General features: G+C 53.1%; 1 protein-coding gene across 4 annotated transcripts in view; it reads right to left on the bottom strand.

Moving 5' to 3' along the window:
* Positions 1 to 1,918: 1,918 nt before the first annotated feature.
* Positions 1,919 to 20,863, bottom strand: part of BLK (BLK proto-oncogene, Src family tyrosine kinase) — a 51,007-nt gene continuing 32,062 nt past the window's right edge. For all 4 annotated transcript variants that reach the window (XM_020877195.2, XM_070480662.1, XM_070480664.1 and 1 more), the window contains exons 2-13: positions 20,585 to 20,693; positions 18,243 to 18,297; positions 16,774 to 16,867; positions 15,834 to 15,932; positions 14,781 to 14,884; positions 10,692 to 10,838; positions 10,082 to 10,234; positions 8,642 to 8,821; positions 7,458 to 7,534; positions 4,906 to 5,056; positions 3,236 to 3,367; positions 1,919 to 2,565 (exon numbers count right to left, since the gene is read on the bottom strand). In XM_020877195.2, coding sequence (XP_020732854.1) covers positions 2,360 to 2,565; positions 3,236 to 3,367; positions 4,906 to 5,056; positions 7,458 to 7,534; positions 8,642 to 8,821; positions 10,082 to 10,234; positions 10,692 to 10,838; positions 14,781 to 14,884; positions 15,834 to 15,932; positions 16,774 to 16,867; positions 18,243 to 18,297; positions 20,585 to 20,692 — 1,506 coding nt within the window. In that variant the 5' untranslated portion in view covers position 20,693 and the 3' untranslated portion in view covers positions 1,919 to 2,359. The remainder of the gene's footprint in view (positions 2,566 to 3,235; positions 3,368 to 4,905; positions 5,057 to 7,457; positions 7,535 to 8,641; positions 8,822 to 10,081; positions 10,235 to 10,691; positions 10,839 to 14,780; positions 14,885 to 15,833; positions 15,933 to 16,773; positions 16,868 to 18,242; positions 18,298 to 20,584; positions 20,694 to 20,863) is intronic.

Below are 20,863 nucleotides of genomic sequence, written 5' to 3'. Positions count from 1 at the left end.
TGAGTAATGTTTTAAAGGCTCTGGACTCTGTTCCATCAAATGAATAGCTCTTTTGCCATGGTTAAGAAATGAGGTTTTTTCAGGGAGCCAATTAATCTGATTTGGAGAATTCTCAAAAACAAGAAGGGCTTCCCAGGAGTCTCCGTGGTAAAGAACACACCTGCCAATGCAGACGCCTCAGGAAACATGAGTTCGATTCCTGGAGGAGAAAAGGGCAACTCACTTCAGTATTCTTGTCTGGAAAATTGCATGGACAGAAGAGCCTGGTGGGCTACAGTCCATGGGGTTGCAAAGAGTCGGATACGACTGAGTGACTGCATACACACACAAATACAAAGATGTCTGTTTAAAAAAAAAAAGCCTGCAATAAACTAAAATCTGCCCTCCAGGAAAGCGGGTGAGTTGGGGTGGGCAGAGGCAGGACTAGGGCTGAGGGCTGGGCCCCGGTCTGTGGACCTGGTGTGACTCTTGAGTCCTCATCTAGGCCTCGGTTTCCACTCGGGAGAGGGTGAGAATGGCGTGAGGGTTGGACTCAATGACCGATTTTCAAAACAATTTAACAGTCACACTCTGTTCAAATAACTGTGCATGTGAGCCAGAAGCAAGAGGGGCTGCTGTGCTTGAGGTGGGTGGGCTTTCTCCCAACCGCTCAGCCTACTGTGAGCCTCCTTCTCCCGACAGCCCAGCATGGAGGCCCAAGGCTTCAAGGGGGCACAGTTTGAGATATCGGGACAGAATCTTCCTGGAAGAATGGTTAAGAGTGGTGAGTCCTCACTCCACTATTTACTAGCTGTGTGGCCTTGGGTTGGTTACTTACACTCTCTGTGCCCCAGTTTCCTCATTTCTAAAACAAGGATCATAGGATCTACCTCTCTCTTTATACCCAATAAATATTGATTGATTATGAAGCTCTGTTCACTTCAGACTGTCACAGGATCAGAGTTGTTGGCCAGAGGTTTGGGGGCGGATGGGAGGGAAGAACAGGTGGAGCCCAGGGAATGCAAGGAAGCTATTCTGTAACACTGCTTGACAGCATGGGAGTATACATAGGTCCGCACCCACAGAACACACGGCCAAGAGTGGATCCTAAGGTAAAACTGTATGCTAAGTTGCTTCAGATGTGTCCGACTCTTTGCGACCTCATGGACGTAGCCCACCAGGCTCCGCTGTCCAAGAATACTGGAGTGGATTGCCATGCCCTCCTCCAGGGTATCTTCCCAACCGAGGGATCAAACTCATGTCTCTTACATCTCCTGCACTGGCAGACGGGTTCTTTACCACTGAGCTACCTGAGAAGCCACACAGGTAAACTATGGATTTCAGTTAATAATAATGTGTCAGTATTGGCTCCTCAGTCCTTACAAATGTATAGCCACGATTGCAAGATGTTAACAAGAGGGGAAGTTGGGGGTGGGGCAGGATGAGGGGTTAAATAGGAATTCTCTATACTTTTCATTTATTTTTCTGTAAAAAAAAAAAAAAATTTCTGTCAAGAAGTAAAATCTAGCATAAACAAAACAAAAACATGACAAATGGTGAGCTTCAATGAACAGTGCGGAGCCCGGAGCGTTCCTTGGTGTTACCATCCCCAAGTCACCTCTTTATGGTCCCGCTCCAGGGACCCGGAGCCCAGGGCTTGTTCGCCTCCCTTGCAGGCGCCATTGCTGAGCAAAGCCCCCTTCTGCCCATCACCCAGCTCAGACTGGAGGCTGAGGATGTCTGAGGTGAGAGCGCCACCTGCTGCTGCTGCTCCAGCTGCCCTAAGAGGCAGTGACGGCGCCCCGGTCTTGGGGCTGGGGTCCTAGATTTCCTCCTGAAACCCAGGGCCATCTGCGAGTCCCCAGAGGCACCACCCATACAGCCACGAATGGCCTGTGTGCGCTGTCCAGGCTTGTCGCCAAGAACGACACGGGAAAGGTCAGGTCTCGCGACTTTATTTCCGAGGAGTCCCAGAGTGCCGAGCGCAGTCTGGGTCAGGTGAGAGCCGCGGGACTCGGGTCTCCGGTGGTTTCTTGTTTCCGGTGCCAGCACACGGAGGCTTCTGTGACGCGATGACGGACTCTGAGGAGTGTGCCGGGCACTACCCTGAACTTTTCACCGGGTCATCCTCGGGAGGAGCATGCGAGGTAGGTTCTCTCGTGGTTCATCTCTGTGCCAGCGTGAAGGTGAAGGCACGACGAGGCTAAGTCGCCCAGGGGCGCACAGCCGGACAGGTGTGGCGCTGCGATTGCATCCTGCTCCAACGGCCAGGCCGTGACCTAGCCGCCTCTAGTTTCCTCGTCTGAGAAATGGGCGTGCGGACATCTCCCCGCCTTCCAGGGGCCTCTGGGGCCGAGGCCAGACCGCTTTGCACGCGGGCCTAGGGCTGCAGCTCGTACTGGCCCTCGGTGGCCGTGTGGAAGTCCTCGAGCACCGACTGCAGGAACTCGAAGGTGGGCCGCTCCTCCGGCCGGCTGCGCCAGCACTCGGCGATGATGCCGTTGTACAGCTCAGGTGGGCACGAGTCTGGGCGTGGCATGCGGTAGCCGCGCTCCAGGTTGCGGATGACCTCGGGGTTGCTCATCCCTGGAGGTGGAAGGGATGTGGCTGAGGACCGGCGGGGCATCCACCGGCGTCTCTGCCCTCTCAGCCCGGTTGGTGCCACCTTCATGCATCCCTCTATGTACTTTTCATTGCTTCCAGAACAGTGTAGATGATCTCAGTGCGGGGCAGTTCCTCCTGGATGGGGTGCTACCTGCTTACCTGGGACTGTCAGGCACACAGGTGAGCATCACTCACCAAGCAGGTGCTTGGTGAACAGGCCCCAGCCCCTCCCAGGGGCTGCTAAGGGCCCAAGCCCTTCAGATCCGCCTGGGGGTTGACTCTCAGGATGGAGGTTTGGGGGCTGTACCCACGGTGTAAGGTCAAGGGAGGGACCCCTTGGCCACTCAACTGAGGGCAAACTAATTGGAAGAAACTTGAATTCAGACCCCGACCTTAACTGAATTCCAGATTTGTGGGCTCACTGACCTCTGCTGGATGCATGGGACACAGTCCTGTTTCCAAGAGCAGTGCTGAGGGCAGGGAGGGCAACCCTGCCCCCAGAGCGGCACATCTGGCTTTCAGTTTCAACCATGGGGCTCTATTCTGACACGCAGGTGGGCAGCCCCAGGCCCTGAGGGTGAGACATCTGCCATCATAGCTGTCTCTGGATGGCCCTGAGCTGGGAGGGTAGCTGCAGGACGCAGCTGCCTACCTGGGTAGGGCACACGCCCATAAGTGACAATTTCCATCAGGAGGATTCCAAATGACCACACGTCTGCTTTGATGGTGAACACCCCAAAATGGATGGCCTCTGGGGCGGTCCACTTGATGGGGAACTTGGCCCCTGCAAGAAAAGCCATGAGCAGCTTCGTGAGGCCTTGACTGACTTCCTCCACACTCCCAACTCCTTGCTCTTTCTCCCCCAGCCCCTGCCCTTCCTGGGGATGCCTGGGTCACTATATCAGACAGAAGTGCGTCCAGGGAGTCGTTCAGAACCACAGGACACGTGACCAGGAGTGTGAAGACCCTGGGGGTCCATGGCACCAAAGGGCAAATACCACCCCCCTCGCCCGCTTTGTGTCTGCCTGAATCGGCTTCACTGGGCAACCAGCGTGTGTTTCCACCTGGGACTGAAGAGTTTGTTTCCACCTCCCATTAGCCTTGTTTACTAACAGGAACCCATGACTGGGGCAAATCATTTAACTTGTCCTTGCCTTAGTTGGGCTCCCCTGCTGGCTCAGACAGTAAAGAATCTGCCTTCGGTGCAGGAGACCTGGGTTCAATCCCTGGGTCAGGAAGATCCCTTGGAGAAGGGACTAGCTACCCACTCCAGTATTCTTGCCTGGGAAATCCCATGGACAGAGGAGGCTGGTGGGCTATAGTCCATGGGGTTGCAAAGAGTCAGGTGCAACTGACTAGCACTTTCACTTTACTGCCTTAGTTAATCCTTTCCTGCAAAAGGGAAGTGGTGACACTTGACTCATGTACCTCCTAGGGTCACAGTGAGGAAGGAGGTCAAATCCTGCAGCCCTGGATGACGTCCTCGGCAGGCTGCACAGCCCAGCCCTTGATCGCCTGCACCTTCCCTAGCTTTCTTGCCTGAAGTTCCCTCAATGAATGGGACAGATAATCCATTTCCCATATCAACTGATGAATATGTTCACTAATATCACTCACTTGCTTAATGAAATGTATTTTGAGTGCCTCAAATCCTTTGCCTAAGTTTTTACAAAGTAAAGCAAAGCACCTGTAGCAACCCCAATTCAGGTATTAGGTTTTTGCTGCTCATACTTTGGGTTTTCCAGGTGGCATTAGTGGTAAAGAACCCGCCTGCCAATGCAGGAGATGTAAGAGATGCATGTTCCATCCCCAGGTTGGGAAGATCCCCTGGAGGAGGAAATGGCAACCCACTCCAGTATTCTTGCCTGGAGAATCCCATGGACAGAGGAGCCTGGTGGGCTACAAGTCCATGGGGTCAAAAAGAGCTGGACATGACTAAAGTGACTGAGCAGGCAGGCCATTAGAGTAGTGTTTTCTAAAGCCTGCTCTGTGAAGCCCTGGTTCTATGAGAGGTTCACAGAACCTACGTGGAAGAAGTTTCTGGGGTTCAAATGACTTCAGGAGACAATGTGAAACATATGTGCCCTGTTCCTCAGCTGCATGCATTCTCAGTGCCTTTACTATGCTGCTACAGGCTGGGAACCTCCAAGAGAGGACTCAGAATGGGTGGTATCTCTAAGCCTACTTCTCTCACATGGTCATTCCTCCTGAGGCACCTGTGCCCTACAGAGCACATCAGGGACATGCTGAACTAGCTGGGAGCAAGGTCAGACTCGCATGGCAAGACGTCCGAGGTGGACTGGGGAGCTGGGCGCTGCTCACCCTCCTGGGCGGTGTACTCATTGTCGATAATCCGGGCCAAGCCGAAGTCACCGATTTTGCAGCACAAGGCCTCAGACACCAGGATGTTGGCCGCTCTCAGGTCCCGGTGGATCGAATTCATCTGCTCGATGTACGCCATTCCTTCTGCAATCTGAGGGAGGGGGCCCCACAGTGAAGGCCAGCCCCCCGCAGGGGGAGAAAGGACTTTTAGGCCACCCTCTGCATCAGAGCCTAGCATCAGAGACAGGCGGGGTGAAGGTTCCAAGGTGCGACAGGACGGGGGAGCCACCGCATGGCTGCAAAGTGGGGCACACGGGCTGCGGCTGGAGGGGAGCTTTGCCCTTTATGCTGTGGAGCAGGATAAGGAGCACCCAGAAGGCAGAGTGTGCATGCGAGTGTGAATGCTTGTACACAGAGCAAGGCGTTCGTGTGACCAGAATGTGTTTTGGAAGCTGTTCACCTGGAAGGTTCTGACTTTCTGCTTTTTTCCCTAACCTTCAGATTCTTGGCCACATCTACTTATCAACTTATTCATGTGCAGAGCACATCATGAGAAACGCTGGGCTGGATGAAGCACAAGCTGGAATCAAGATTGCTGGGAGAAATATCAATAACCTCAGATATGCAGATGACACCACCCTTATGGCAGAAAGTGAAGAGGAACTAAAAAGCCTCTTGATGAAAGTGAAAGAGGAGAGTGAAAAAGTTGGCTTAAAGCTCAACATTCAGAAAACTAAGATCATGGCATCTGGTCCCATCACTTCATGGCAAACAGATGGGGAAACAGTGGAAACAGTGACAGACTTTATTATTTTGAGCTCCAAAATCACTACAGATGGTGACCGCAGCCATGAAATTAAAAGATGCTTGCTCCTTGGAAGAAAAGTTATGATCAGCCTAGACAGCATATTAAAAAGCAGAGACACTACTTTGCCAAGAAAGTCCATCTAGTCAAAGCAATGGTTTTCCAGTAGTCCTGCATGGATGTGAGAGTTGGACTATAAAGAAAGCTGAGTGCCGAAGAATGGATGCTTTTGAACTGTGGTGTTGGAGAAGACTCTTGTGAGCCCCTTGGACTGCAAGGAGGTCGAACCAGTCCATCCTAAAGGAGATCAATCCTGAATATTCTTTGGAAGGACTGAGGCTGAAGCTGAAACTCCAATACTTTGGCCACCTGATGGGAAGAACTAACTCATTGGGAAAGACCCTGATGCTGGGAAAGATTGAGGGCAGGAGGAGAAGGGGACGACAGAAGATGAGATGGCTGGATGGCATCACTGTCTCGATGGACATGAATTTGAGTAAACTCCGTGAGTTGGTGAGGGACAGGGAAGCCTGGCGTGCTGCAGTCCATGGGGTCGCAAAGAGTCGGACACGACTGAGTGACTGAACTGAACTGAACTTTTAACTCAGGTGACTTTTCATATGTTTTGCCTCTAGGGAACCCAAGATTTCCCAGAGGATTGACGGAGACCATTGCCAACGAGTGAGAAAAGGAAAAGAAAGGGAAAAAAGGGAGTGGGCAGGCTTATCACTGAGCTGTGGTTTGAAACCAGTTACCAGGCTTAGTTTTCCGAGACCACCTCACCATCCTGTTCAACCCAGCCTGTGCGCACCTCAGTGGAAAAAAGGGGGTGGAAAAAAGGCACGGTGACCTCAGTTCCTGCCCTGATACTAATAGCAGATAACGACTTGGAGGGGGGTGGGGGTGGTATGGGATAGGGGAGGGTGCCTCCCTCCAACAGGATGTGTGTGTGTGTTTCTGCGTCTCACGGGCTGACCACAGACCGGAGCTTTTCTTCTGAGAGTTCCAGTTTTAACAGACACACACCCAGGGCCACCAGATGTGCTTTGCTGCCAGTTAGAGCCCTCAGCTAAAATCCCCCAGGAGGAACGTTTCTCTCCCCTTCATTTTGCTCTTCGCCTCATGATGTCTGAGTCTCCAGAAGGCATTGATGGGCTCCCTCTGAGGATGGAGGAGGTCACCACAAAGTGCTGACCTGCCATATGACGTGGAATTCGTGGGAACTCTCTGGGTTCCCCACACCATCCTTCTTCCTCTGGTCCTCACCAATAGAACCTTCATGGCTGCCTAGGAGACAGACTACATTTCCCAAGCTCCCTTGCAGCTAGGTGCGGGCAGGTGACAGGTGACAGGGGGCTGGGACAGCAAGTGTAGTGAGTGACTTCCAGCAGTTGGCGCTAAAGGGAGGGGGTGCGGTTTGCCCCCTCCCTCCCACTTCTTCCTCCTGGCTGAGGAGGACAAGATGCTGAAGCATGAGCAGGTCCCTGGGTGGGCAGATGATCTGTTAAGACCCCAGTGGGTGGAAGAAACCTGGGTCCCTGTGACTCTGTGGGGCATCTCCACTGCCTGCCCCAGACTGCTCGCCTCTGGTGCTGACACATTGAAGCTATGACGACTTGGGCCTTCTGTCTCTCACAGCCCAGCCTAAATCTAACTGACACAGCCTCCAAAGAGTTGATCTCTCTGAGCCACAAGGGCAGAGGACAGGGCCCAGGGGCCTGGATCACTGCATCTGGCGCTCACGAACCTGGGCCGACATGTCAATCAGCCTTGAGAGGGACAATCGGCTACCTTCATCCGTCTTCAGGAAATCCAGCAGGCAGCCTGAGGAAAGAGAAGTTGCAGCTGAACTTCCACAGGGTGACCCGACCCTGGCCGGGCCGGCCTCTCGGGGTGTGGGCTGCTGACCATCTGGGCGGGAAGTGGGTGGCACTCTTTCAGGCCTCTCGTACCCAGAGAACAAACCACCCACGGCTGCAGGTGCCTCTGCTCTACAGAAACTTCCATCTCAGCCCTCACAGCTCCCAAGAGGCGCTGATCTGCTGCCAGCTGCTCGGAGGGCATCAGGTCTCAGTCAGGGTCAGGGTCACACAGTCAAGGAACTGCTCATCCCCTGCATGGCATTACAAAGCATATTCTGCCCCCCTCACCCTTTGTTGGCAGACATTCTGCCTCCAAGGATGCAAGAAATCACCAGAATTACGGAGACATATCTCCTGGAGTCGGTACAGGGGACAGACGCTGTTCCTCTTTGGTATTTAAGAGCGGGGGATTGCTCGCCTGAGGGGTGGCTAAGAGGTGAGTAAGGGAGCTACATGCCTCCAGCTCAATGTAGGACCCCTTCATGGCACCCTTTAAGGATTTAGGATCCGACAGGAATCAGGGTGTGGTCAGGGTCATAGGAGGGGTGAGAAGGATTCCTCAGGCCCCAGTAGAGAATGGCCATACTCTGGACCTCAATGGCCGTCTCACCAACCTCTCATCATCCGTGTTATAAAATGTTCATAGGGTTGTAAAAGGTCTCCTGGACTAGAACTGTCTCTGGACCCCCAGCCTACTATTCTTTTGACTTTGCTGCCCTCTGTCCACCCCAGGGAGTGCCAAGCAGTCCTGGGCACAGGAGGGTCCCTGCAAAGATGCTGGTTCAGGGTCTCCTGAGTTATGGAAACTCCTCTATAAGGATCACTTAGCTGTCTTGTTCTTATCCTCCTTCACTCTGCCCCCACCCATGCTTGTGGAACACCCTAGGTCTGCAGGATGTTGGCTGATTGATCCAGCTCATGCCTCAGTGGTCCCCTGCAGAGGTCCCCCAGCCAGGCAAACTCACAGCAGCAGATCAGCCTTATCCTTCTCGGCACCCCCAAGCCTGGACTCCCACCCTCAAGCCTCCCTGCCTCTGTCTGAGGGACGCAGCCCTGGGCAGGGCCCTACCTCTGGCCATGTACTCGGTCACGATGTAGATGGGCTCCTTGGTGACCACAGCGTAGAGACGGACCAGCCTCTCATGCTGGAGAGTTTTCATCAGGTTGGCCTCGCCCAGGAAGGCCTCCGGAGACATGGTTCCCTCCTTCAAGGTCTTGATGGCCACCTTGATGTTGTTTTTATAATAACCTGAGGCCCGGGGACAGAAGAAGATGAAGAGGATTTCAGAGGACTTGGAGGTGGGGGGAGGTGAAACCTTAACCAAAATCTACATAAGCTTCCAGGAGCCATCCCTGTTCTATATAGATGGGGCACTGAGGCCAGAGCCCCGCCCCCTGGAAGTGGTCCTGGGCTGAAATTACAGCTCCTGATGGTGACGGATGTGACCGCTTACCTAGAAGGATTCGAGCCTGTCCCAGCTTCCTCTGCTAGACAGGAACCCTGGGCAGTTATGGAAATTACCCAGCCTGGGAAGGGGGCTGTTTCACCTCCTGGTCCCTATAGCCAAGTCTGGGGTGTGTCCCTTTTGTCCGCCTATCCCTACATAATGAGTCTCTCTAACCACTTGATAGCTTCAGTGTGGCAGTAAGCATCACAGCCCATGGCAGAATCATAGAGGAGGCAGAGGTGGCCAGGGCCTCCGTCCCCCTCTCTGTGTCCTGTGATGTTCATTTCCAGATCCTTACAGCACCTGCACACACCCCTAACTGCCCCCCGCCCCAGTCCATTAGGTCCCTGTCTACACTGAAGTGAAAAGATAAGTCAGGACTGACTTGCAAGGAGCCAGGGGAAGCTCCTGCCAGGGGTGCCCCAGGCATCAGTCCTGGATGCCAGAGGAATCAAGGAGGCAGCAGGACCCCACCTGAAATCATGCCACAGAGACACGGGCCCTTCCAGGGATGAAATAAAGCATCTTTTATATTCTGATCACATGCTGGTAAGCAGAGGAGCGGCCATTCACTGTAATTGAAGGTGAGGCCACAGGGGCCGGGAAGTTAAGGGACGGGCTATTCTCATAGCTGCATGTGGTGACTTTGTTGTCAGGGTCCTGGAGCCCCTGGTTCAGCTCTCACCATGGTTAAGATACTGTTTCCACCCAGTGAGACAAAGCTAAGACAAGCTAGCCAGGCTCCTCTTCCAGGTCACACAGGAGTCAATGGCAAAGGCAGCTTTGGGTAGTGAAGAAGGAAGGTGGGAATGGGCTGGGGTGGGGACAGGGAGAGAGCTGGATTCTACCCCTGCTCCATCACCATATTAGAACAGCCGAGGGCAGACGACTTCAGTGTTCTGTGCTTGCATTACCCCGTCTGTAAAATGGGTATATGGCCCCAGTCCCTTCCCCTCCACAAGCCTCTGTGGGAAGTACAACGCCCTGTGCAGGTCCCGAGACTTCTGTGCTCTAGGATGCAGGGCAGTGGGTGAGCAACTCCCGGAGTACCACATACTTACCCATCCAGACTTCACCAAACTGCCCGGACCCAAGCTTCCTGACCAGCTTGAGAGACTGCCGGGGGATTTCCCACTCATCCTGGGCCCAGGGGTTCTGGGGGGCCAGGCTCACACAGGGCTGGGTCAGCCTCTGGCACAACCCGTCCCCTTTCTCTGCATTAGGAAAGAAGAGGTGAGCTGGAGGTCACAAGCATAGACAGATCTGTGGAGACTATACAGGTCATGAGCGCTGTATCATTCCCAGCTGTGTCCCTGCTCCTTCTTGACAGCCCCACATCCACCCCAAGTTCAATGTGCACAAGGGCACACACACACACATTCAGCTCTCTGCATTTGTTTTACATAAAATAAGCTTAGCATGCTATCATTGTCCTGCTGTCTCTAAGACTGAAAATACTTGCTATTCTCCATGTGGTAACAGCCAACCTACAGGATCAGGGACATCATTATGTTAACAGTTATCAACACCTTAGGTCCAGCCTTGGGATAATCCTCCACCCCTCTGCCAAAAGAGCACCAATGATTCATGCGATCTTGAGAACTCAGTGATGGAGAGACATGAGGGCTCCTCTGGTACAGCCCATCCCTCTGTCAGATGCCCCCCTCTTACTAGAATAGTGCTGCACCAGAGCCTGAAGCGTGGGGAAGGTGTTCCGGGGGGAGATGTAATAGCCGCCTTCATCCAGGGAGCGGATCTTATAGTGTTTGATCACCTCCCCCTGCGTGGTCACGTCCTTCACAGACAGAGAATAGGCACCTAGAGAGTTAACAAGGACACGTGCGTGAGAAGTAAGACACAAAGAGGGAAAACCAGGATTGGGGTTTGGGCTTCATTTCCAGGCCTTGGAAAAGTGTTGTTAGTCGCTCAGTCGAGTCCGACTCTTTTGAGACCCCATGGATTGTAGCCCTCCAGGCTCCTCTGTCCAGGAAATTCTTCAGGCAAGAATACTGGAGTACGTAGCCATTCCCTTCTCCAGGGGATCTTCCTGACCCAGAGATCAAACCCAGGTCTCCTGCATTGCAGGCAAGTTCCCCCAATTCTGCTTTCCATTTTGACCATCATCAGTTACCTTTTTCTTAATCTCACCCTCCACCCTCCTGAAAGCCTTTCCTATCAGCTCATTCTAACTCTGTCCTTGGCATTCCTCCTCAAACCTCCTAAAACTGCTCCAGAACTCTGGAGCAGGCAGAATGCTCTCTTAGCCATCAGGCTGTTCTCCTACTTGGGCACCTGGGACGTGAGGACCCTTTGCCCTGGAACACTGAGAAATACAGTTTTTGGAGCGACTAAGAGTTTGACTCACTCATTCATTCCTTCATTCCACTGAAAGATTGACTCTGCCCCACATACAATAGCAAATTACAACCCAAAGCACTCCTGTCCATGGGGAAAGAGCATAATAAGACACAACCCAGGGCTTCTGTTCACATCCATACATACATCTACGTATTCTGTTTTCTAGGCTAATGTTTCCTGCAGTCAGAGGTTGCAGATGCCAAGGGTTAAGAGCAATTTAGGAGGCAACAATTTCCAGCTTAGAAATTTTTTTTCCATGAACTTGATATTTCTATAAGGCGCCTCTGTTCAGCTATCTGGGTGCCACATGCTTCCACTTTTACTTGCTAAATGAGAAACCTGAGGCCCCGAAGGGGGATGTCGCTTGCCCCAGGGCCCTTGGCTGATCAGTGATCAGCTTGGGGGCTCCCGTGACCTTGCTAAAGGCGCGCCTACCGCGGGCAGTACCACCCTCCGCCACCAGGTGTCAGGCTCGGACACCTCTTGTCCTGGGCGTGGGCGCTTGATTTTTGCCCAGTGCTGTTCGTCTTCCGGCGTCTTTCCTCCCTTATCAGACTATCACCCCATCTCAAATCCCTTCTCCCCTACCTTGGCCATTGCGCCTGTCTCATCGCCCACCTGCAAAAGGATGTGGAGAGGCCGCGCGTCCTGTGACGTGTCCTACCGCTGACACATCCCGCCCCTCGTATCCTACCCCAGCCCAACCTGCACGCTGCAAAGTGTCTTCCCAACTTCGGCCCTGGTGAGTGCAGCAAGCCCGGGTATCACAGGAGAGTGGCGCTAGTGAGTACATTCATCCACGCTCCGCCCTAGTGAGGAAAAGAGCTATCTTCACTCCCTCGGCTGTTCCCAGCTTGTGATGCCTCCAGATCAGCCAAGGAGACCCGAGTCTCTTCCTCCAGTGCCACGGGAGCTCTTATTTAGGGCCTCTCTGCCGTGTGGGCTCCTCTCAGGGCCCGTCCCTAACATCTTTTTACAATTTGGCATTCCCACTTCTTAAAGCGGATCTCAATCCTTCCTGTTCACAACATTTGGATCCCCTGTCCTGCCTCCACCCTGTGGCTGGAATGAGTTGGGACGCGGGGCTGGGCTCCCAGAGACTGAGATTTTCGTAAGGCCACCTGTCCTTGAACTGGGAAACTAGTCAGTTCTAACATACATACCAATAAAATTAGTCTCGAGAAGCTAAGGGATGTCCTAGAGACTTCTTAGGTTAGAAGTCTCTGCCCGCCTTCTGGGAGCAGTGTTCCTTCCCGCCTGAAGAGGCTTTGGATTTCCGCGGAGCGTGTGCGCATGTGTATAGAGGTGCTGTATACTTGCGCGGGGTCTTCTAGCCCCTGCTCCAGCTGGTCAATCCCAGCCTGGACTAGCTGTGGGGTGGGGGGGCAAGGACAGGAGGAGATACCCCACCTTTAGAGACCCTTTCCTGCTTCACACGGAGGTTGGGGTGGCTTTCCCTCCAGAGGGCCCGTTAGCAACAGACAGCCATTAAAACATCATTTCCTGGTGAAATGACGTGATGTCTGGCATTTGCTTCAAAGTAGTGGGGGTGGGGATGTACATGAAATCAGATTAGCGGGGTTGATTATTGTTGAAGCTGGGTGTTGAGTACAGGGGTTCCCTTTACTGTTTGCTTTACTTGTGTGTGTGTTTGAAACATTCTACAGCAAACAAAACATCTAGTCATCTTCACCCTGCTTGGCAAGTTCTCCCCCATCCGCCCAGTGTTAGGTCTGTTTGACACATTTTAGAGCTTGTGAAAATGTTCAGAGCCTCTCAGATGATTGGGCCCTGATGCTTGTTCACTGTTGGTCTAGAGTGAGTCACTTCTTCCCTCAGTTTCCCCATCTTTCAAATGGGGATGTTGGCCCAGTATCTCAAAGATGGAAGGCTAGAGGCAAACCTACCAGGAAGCATATGCCTCAAGATTCATAGCAGCCCCAAACTGGAAACAGCCCCAATTCCACCAGTATGGAGAAAGAGCTATGGAATATTCATATCCTGGATTCTGTTTAGCTGTCGAAGTGAACAGATTATCGCTGTTGCCTCAACCATGCAAATGCATCTGTGATAGATGGAATTGTGTCCTCCCATCCCTGCTAATTCCTGTGTTCAAGTCCTATACCCCAGTGATGTGACTATCTTTGGAAACAGGGTCTTTAAAGGGGCGGATACATTACTGAGGTGGGTCCTGATCCAACGCGACTGGTGTCCTTATAAGAGGGGATGAGGACACAGACAGATACAGAGGACGGCCACTTGGGGACACAGAGAGAAGACGGCCGCCTGCAAGCCGGGGAGAGAGGCCTCGGGGAACCAGCCCTGCTGACACCTGGACCGTCGATCTCTGGCCTCTGGAACTGTGGGAAAGCACAGGTCTGCTGTTTAAGCCTCTCAGCTGCTGTACTTTACTACAGAAGGCCTAGCAAACAAATACAGAATTTTACAATGTCGAGTGAAAGGAATAAGACACAAAAACGAAAATGGCTCGATCCCACTTGTATAATAAAGGTGAAAAACAGACGAAACATGGGTGGTAAAACTATAAAGAAAGGCAAGGAAGGGCTTCCATCAAAGTCAGGATAGTGGTGGCTTCTCTGGGGGTGGGAAGGTGAATCAGGAAGGGGTACCACTGGGGCAGTGAGAGGGGCTCTGGGCATCTGGAATATTCTTCCTCTTGTGGTTATGCAGATGATTACTTATTATGACTCTGTGTTTTTAATTCTGCTCTTGTTCATAATTTATGCAATATTTAGCTGTGTTTTATATTTGATGGCCAAAAGCACTTTAAGAAGGAAAGACAGAAAACTAATGACAGAGAAAGAGAAAACCCAGTGACCAGAGAGTGGCGGTAGAAACATTCCACTCGGTCAGTGGGTTTAAGTCTAGGGGTCCCCCCAGTTCTCATGATCACTACCCACTTCTTTTGCATCACAGGCTGTGCCCCAAACTTCCACTGCCTTCCAGGCTCTTGCAAGTGTCTGAGTCACAGCCTCTGACTGAGATGATCTCTGAAGATTCTTTCAGCTCCCAAATCCTTTGATTCCAGATGGGTCACCCCCCTCTTCTGCCCCTGCCAGCTTCAGCGCTCCTGCTGACCCAGGCGGTGTGAGACCAGCCCGCAGTGGCTGGAGCAGCTCTCTAACACCCTCTCCGATCCACCATCCGTGTTGGGTGCATTTCTAGCCAGGTCTTGGGAGAGCTGTCTGTGTGCACAGCCTCAAGGTCAAATACTGGATACTTATCGGCTGTCCTGGCTGGCCCATGTGGCAGGGACACCCAGGTGGAAGCTATCAGATTCTCCTGGCTGGCACCTCCTCTGCCCCCCCACAACTCCCAGAAGGACGGCCATAGGTGGGGGTCCCCGGCTGCATGCGGAGGGCAGCAGGGCCCCAGGCTTACCTTTGTTGGTTTCGCTCTCTCTAATAAGAAAGGCTCCAGCCTTATTAACTGGAGCCAGAAGCTGCCTCTCGGCATCTCTCCGGCAAATGGATCTAAAGAACCACCTGGAAGGGAAAAGCACAAAGGCCGGCAGAGCTGAGAGCGGCCATGCTCCTGGGGATCTTGTCACCCAAGTCCCTTCCCCCTTGAGATACACTGTGTTCCTGTTGCCAACTTGACCCTGAGCTGAACCCCCGTATCTTGCTACGTGAAATTCCCTCAGCCCCTTTCTCTGCTCTCAGCAATGGTCTCGGTGTTTCCTTGACAAGAAGTGAGAACGCCATGTGGTGCCCTTTGTTAATTTCGCTCTGGGTAAACGCACCCGATACCTTCCCCTGCAGCCCGCCCTCCTTGCGGTCGCGTCTCTGGTGCTCCCTGAGCGTGGCTGGTTGAGGTGGACCTGCCCTAGCCTCCCTCTGGTCCAAGGACTGGGCGTGCTGGGCAGGGAGCCCTCCCGAGGGTGAATATCACTGGGCAAGGCTGCTAACCTGCTCCAGCTCATGAGTTTGACGGACTCTGAGCTCCTTCCAGGGAGGGGCCGTGTCCGAGTCAGTTTGGCGTCCTCCCCAGTCCTGGGCAGAGCCGGGCTCTGGCTCTGGTTGTTCGGGGCTCTAATGCCTGAGGACGTGGCTGGTGCTGTATGCTTGTGAGTGATGAGGATACTGTGCCCAGGCTCTCCTGTGAGTCCCCCATCCTGTGAGCCCCTCGAGATGTGAGCCCTGAGTCCTGCCCCTGGAGGCAGGGGAGGAGGCTGGCTGGTTAGCCAGGAAATGGGCAGCTCTCATCTTACAGATGGGCGGAGTGCATAGGCTCCCTGGTGTACTTGGCATCACACGGACACAGACGTTGTCTGGGATTTTAGACAAGCCTTTTCCAGCGACTCCAAGTCCCCACCCCTCTCCTGTGCCCTCCTTGTCAGATTCACACCCTGCTCTGATTTTTAGCTGCTTTCTGGCTCGGTCCTGCATGGAACAGAAGCGGCCAGCACACCCGTGGGGCTGTGTGTTCACCTACTTTTCCACTTCCAGGGTCTCTACCCGGGTCACAAAGTTGCTGGGCACGTAGCCTTCTCTTCCTGTGATGAGAGACTTGGCCAACCACCAGTCTCCAGTTCTAGGAAGGAAGGAAAAACAGAACGGGTAGTGACTCTCGCGGGCCTCTCCCTCGGTAGCTCACAGACCACAGCAGCATCTCAGGCAGAAACTTCGAGAGGCAGACAGTCAGGTAGAGAGAAGGGACTGGGGCCAGGGGCTCAGTGCCAGGGGTGTCCAGGTCATTTCCAACTTGCAGGCTTCCTTCCAGGGAAGAAGGGGACGATGAGGCCTCCAGGGGAGGTTTGTCTACACAGCCTGATTCACCCAAGAGGGGCCCAGTCTTCTAGTGAGCCGCCTCCTCTCAACCAATGGGACACTTTTAGAGTTTAGGGAGTAAGTTTGCACTGGATAAGAAAGACAGAAACAAGAAGGGCTGCTAAGAAAGGATGAACCAAGAGCTGTTCTGCTCTTAGCTGGAGGCCCTCGCAGAACTTCAAGAACAAAAGCAGCTTCCAGGCTCCACAGGACAAGCATGACGTTTGAGGCAGAGGAGAAACCCTGGATAAATCTGGACACAACTGACTCCAACCCAGAGCTGTGATGGAGCAGTCAGGCAAGCCCTGCGGGTGTCAGGAGGGCTGCACGGAGGAGGTGACATTAGAGGTGGGTTTTGAAGGGAGGATAGGATTTTGAGGTAGTGAGCAGGAGGTAGTGAATAGGAACCACCTCACCAGAAAGACTTTTAAAAAGTGCATGGAGGAAAGGTGGTGGGGTCAAGTTTAAGAAAGTGCTGGGTGACTGGGCTGGGGGGGGGGGGGGGCGGGGCCCTGGAGGAGATATTCAGGAGGCAGCTGTGGGGTGTCGGTGGGGGAGAGGGCAGGGGGTCCTGCAGTGACAGGGACGGTGTCCTGGACACTTACTCGCTCAGGATCTGCAGCTTCTCCCCCTTCAGCATCTGCAGGTCGCGGTCATTCATGGCCTTATAGTCATACAGGGCTACCACGAAGTGATTCTCTAAAGGGAACAGGGTTAGACATGGCCACTGCTCTGGCCACAAGAGGCATGGTGGGCGCGGGAGAGTTCCGAGGGTCTAGGGAGATGGGCTTTGTGGACCCAAGCCTGGGACCGGCGTCGGCAGATCCCTCAGCACCTTGCAGGCCGTGAGCCTCCCCTCCCTCCCCCGCCGCTCCCGCCCTCCCCGCCTCTGTCCCAAGGGGAGCAGTGGTCTCCGAACACAGCAGCTGTAACTGACCTGAGACTGTGCCCAGGGCCTGGTCACAGTGCTCAGCCTGACAGTACCCAGACAAGCTGGTGGTCCCACAGCAGAGGTGGGAAGGGGGCTCCGGAGCTTGCTTAGCGTTTTTCCAGTGACCACTACTTTTCTGCACAGCTCGGGGGAGCCACGACCCCTCCAGGAAAAGGTCACCTGGAGACCACTTATCTTCCCAGGGAGTAGATGACTCAGCTTTGTCACCAAAGCCTGGCTGTTCACCCCCCTCTGCCGGGAAGGAGGGGCTGGAATACAAGTGCTGAAGACTGTTGGTTTATTTCCTCCCCCTGAGCTTTCTTCCTGGAGGTGAGAAGTCCCCAGCAGGAAGTGAAGGACCCACACCCCCACCCCACAATGGTAATTTATCATTTCCTCAGCAGGATAAGAAACACGAGGCACCAGGAGAGGCCCCTAACTGGGCTCCAGCTCTTTGGAGTAGACAGGCTCCTGAGTTCCTTCAGAAGGGCCGTGTCATTGATTGCTTGGTGCAGGGGTGTGACTGCATGAAGCCTGAGGACCCCAGGTGCTGGGTGCAGGTGGGTGATGAGGATGCTGGGGTGGAGCACTGCTGGAAGCCCCAGCCCGTGAGCCCCCTGCCCAATTCTGAGCTTCTGATGCAGAACGGCTGAGGTCATTCATTACGGCATCTCCACAGTCCCTCCCATCAGAGTGAAGTGGAGGCTGGGGGTGGTTAGGAGGTTGGTGGGGGGCCTTTAAAAGTGGGTTGGGAAACAAGATGGTGCTTCCACGTGTGGAACAGAGCAGGGGCTAGGATGCAGAGCATCGGCCTTGACCCTTGGAAGCTCGGTGCTAGAATCTTTGAAAGCCTGGGTTTGATGGTGCTGTCTGTATCTGCGGTAACTCTTTTGGTGTTCGTTTATAGTTTGTAAAGTCTTTTACAAAGACTCAGGCTCAGATACTGAAGGAGCTGGTGCTTAGACTCCTGGAGAGATCCCCTTTGACAGGTGGAACCTGGGGCACCTTACTAAGCCTCCCTCCAGACGTCTCTCAAGCCCTCTCCTCCAGGCAGCTGCTCCCACCTCAGCCCCTGTTCCAGCTGCACAAAGCCGGGGCCCAGAGGACGTGGCCAGGGGGCGCTCAGCTGCAGCCCCTTCTTACCTTGATCTGGGTGCGTGGTGTCGGGAGGTGGGGGAGCCAGATGGTTAAACACAACCTAGAGCGGAAATGCAGGCGCTCTATATTAGTTCACACCCTGAGGTCTGGGTGGGGCCCTGTGGGGTGAGGCTGCCAGCTGGAGGGTCTGGGGGAGCCCGCGCTGCACAGTTAAACTCTACAAGAGCTGCTGAAACTCCCCAGGTGCCGGCACCACCCCCCACTACCCCCCACCATCTGCCAGACCACACACAGGGTTGGAGGAGGGGTACATGGGGATGCCCCAAACTTCGTAAGAAGCAGCTGTGGAATTGGGGGCAGGGAGCGGGATCACTCAGGTTATAAGCCTGGCTCTGCTTTAAAAGATGAAGTTGCAAAAGAGTATTTGTTCTCAAGGAAAATTACTTAAAAAGCATATTTCGCTAAAACTCAACGAGTGTATTCCCAGATATGTACCCTGTAGAGAAAGTTTTATACAGGAATGCTCCTAGCCTCCCAAAAAATTAAATAAAAATTGTTGAAGTGTGGAAATCACTCTTTGACCAAAGACAGACAAATAGACAAACTGGTTGGAAAGTCATGCAATGAAATTCTGGACAACTCTAGGAGTTTGCCGCTATAGTCCCACACATTCACGTGGATAAAACTCACATCTGTAACAGAGATCAGAAACCCAGGTCTCCGGGCTTCCCTAGTGTCTAAGTGGTAAAGAATTGGTCTGCCAATGCAGGAGACACGGGTTCAATCCCTGATCTGGGAAGATCCCACAAGCCGAGGAGCAACTAAGCCCATGAGCCACAACTACTGAGCCTGCGTGCCCTAGGAACTGTGCTCTGAAATGAGAGGTCACCACCGTGAGAGGCTTGTGCACAACTAGGGAAGAGCTGAGCAGCAACGAAGACCCAGCACAGCCAACAGTAAACCAATAAGCACACATTAAAGAAAAGATCCCACGTCTCAGACGAATATGTGCCATCTGATTCAAAGGGCAAAATCAAACTGAAGAGTGTGTAGAAACGCATACATATGTGATCACACCGAAAAAGGGAGGCTACGAAATGAAAAACACTCAGGTCAGTGAGAGCCGAGGTGGCCAGGATGGACGGGGGCAGCAGACAGTCTCAGCTGGTCACTCTCTGCTTCTGAGGATGAGGGGGTGCTGTGCTGGGTGTGCATTTTGTTCTTACTTTCAACTTGATGTATGTGTTACAAAAATTCTTTTTGTATTCTATATTTGTTGAACACAATTTTGAAGTAGCATTTTGCAAAATGGCATGTATCGCATGGTTCCACTGAAAATATAAACACATAAATAGCACCCAGGAAAGGGAATCCCGGTGTCATTGGGCAGTGGGACAAATGAGTATTTATAATTTTTTTCCATTATTAATATATGTTATGTGACTTTTTAAAAAAGTTAAAATCTTTCCAAACTCTAACACTTATTAGCAAGTAACAAACTCAATTTAAGTCAGAGTTTGCCCATTCGTTCATTCAATAAACATTTCGTTATTTGCCAAGCCCTGCACTAAATTGGGAATACACGGAGATTTCTCTAGAAAATGGTATTAGCAATCCCCTCTCCCCCAACCACTTCAGGTCACTGTCAGAATAAAGCAATGGCCAGATGGATATGCTGATGGGGGTAGAGAGATCTGGAGTGGGGGATCCAGGCATGACTCCCAGCTGCCCCAAATGAAAAGGGGGTAGGTGGCCAGGCGGGAAGAGACATGAATAGTCATCTAAAAGTGCATCTTTGGGGATGGTACCATCAAATGGTGCTTTGTGAGCAGACCAGAACCTCGAAGGGGACAATGATTTCCAGGAGCTTCTGGGCAGAGGTGGGGGCAGCAGATGTTGCTAAATGCTCCAGACTCCCCCAATTTCCTTTTTTCAAGTTGACATATTTAAATTTTCTTTTCTGTTCAGGCTGCCCTTGCCCATTGAAAACTGGCTAAGAATTAACAGGTGGGTCCACCAGGCCTGGTCCTGCACTAAAGGCAATATGGTATTGCCTTCTATACCTGTATGTACACTGCATATGGTCACAGCCCCATCAGAAAGGCATTCTGACTGTACCCATTTTACAGATGGAGACACTGAGGCATAGGGGAGGTAAGTAACCTGCTTCAAAGCACACAGCTCAGCAACCTGGCTGCTTAATTTTATACTATACCACCACCACGACTTGAGCCAGGGTGGCCGTGGGAGGGGGCCTGTTTGTCAGATCCCTGAGTTATCTCGAGATGGTGACCCTGGCTGGAGGCAGGCAGCAGCCCTGGAGCCACACAGGTGGGCTCTGTGCTCCCGTCCCCCACCCTCTCCAGCTGGGCCCCCAGGTCACTCACCAGGGGCGGCAGTGGGGGGGGCTCTTTGCTCGGGGCGCTGGTCTTCACAGGGCTCCATCCACTCCTGCCCTTCTCCTTGACCTGCCTTTTGCTGCTCACCACTCCCATCCTGTCAGAGAGCACGCAGCAGATCAGCGATGTAAGTTTTCAGAACCTCTGTGCACAAGAGAACCCCCAAACCCCTTCCCATGGCCGATTACAAAGGTAGAGAGGGAGTGGCGGGGAGCGTGAGGTCAAAGTCAGAACATGGTTCAGAAGGGGTTTGGGCAGGCTAAGCTT

Source organism: Odocoileus virginianus, chromosome 18 (assembly GCF_023699985.2).
Source record: "Odocoileus virginianus isolate 20LAN1187 ecotype Illinois chromosome 18, Ovbor_1.2, whole genome shotgun sequence".
NCBI classification, from domain to species: domain Eukaryota; kingdom Metazoa; phylum Chordata; class Mammalia; order Artiodactyla; family Cervidae; genus Odocoileus; species Odocoileus virginianus.
The sequence above is the reverse complement of the archived record's forward strand: the minus strand, read 5'-3'. Positions and strand labels throughout refer to the sequence as shown.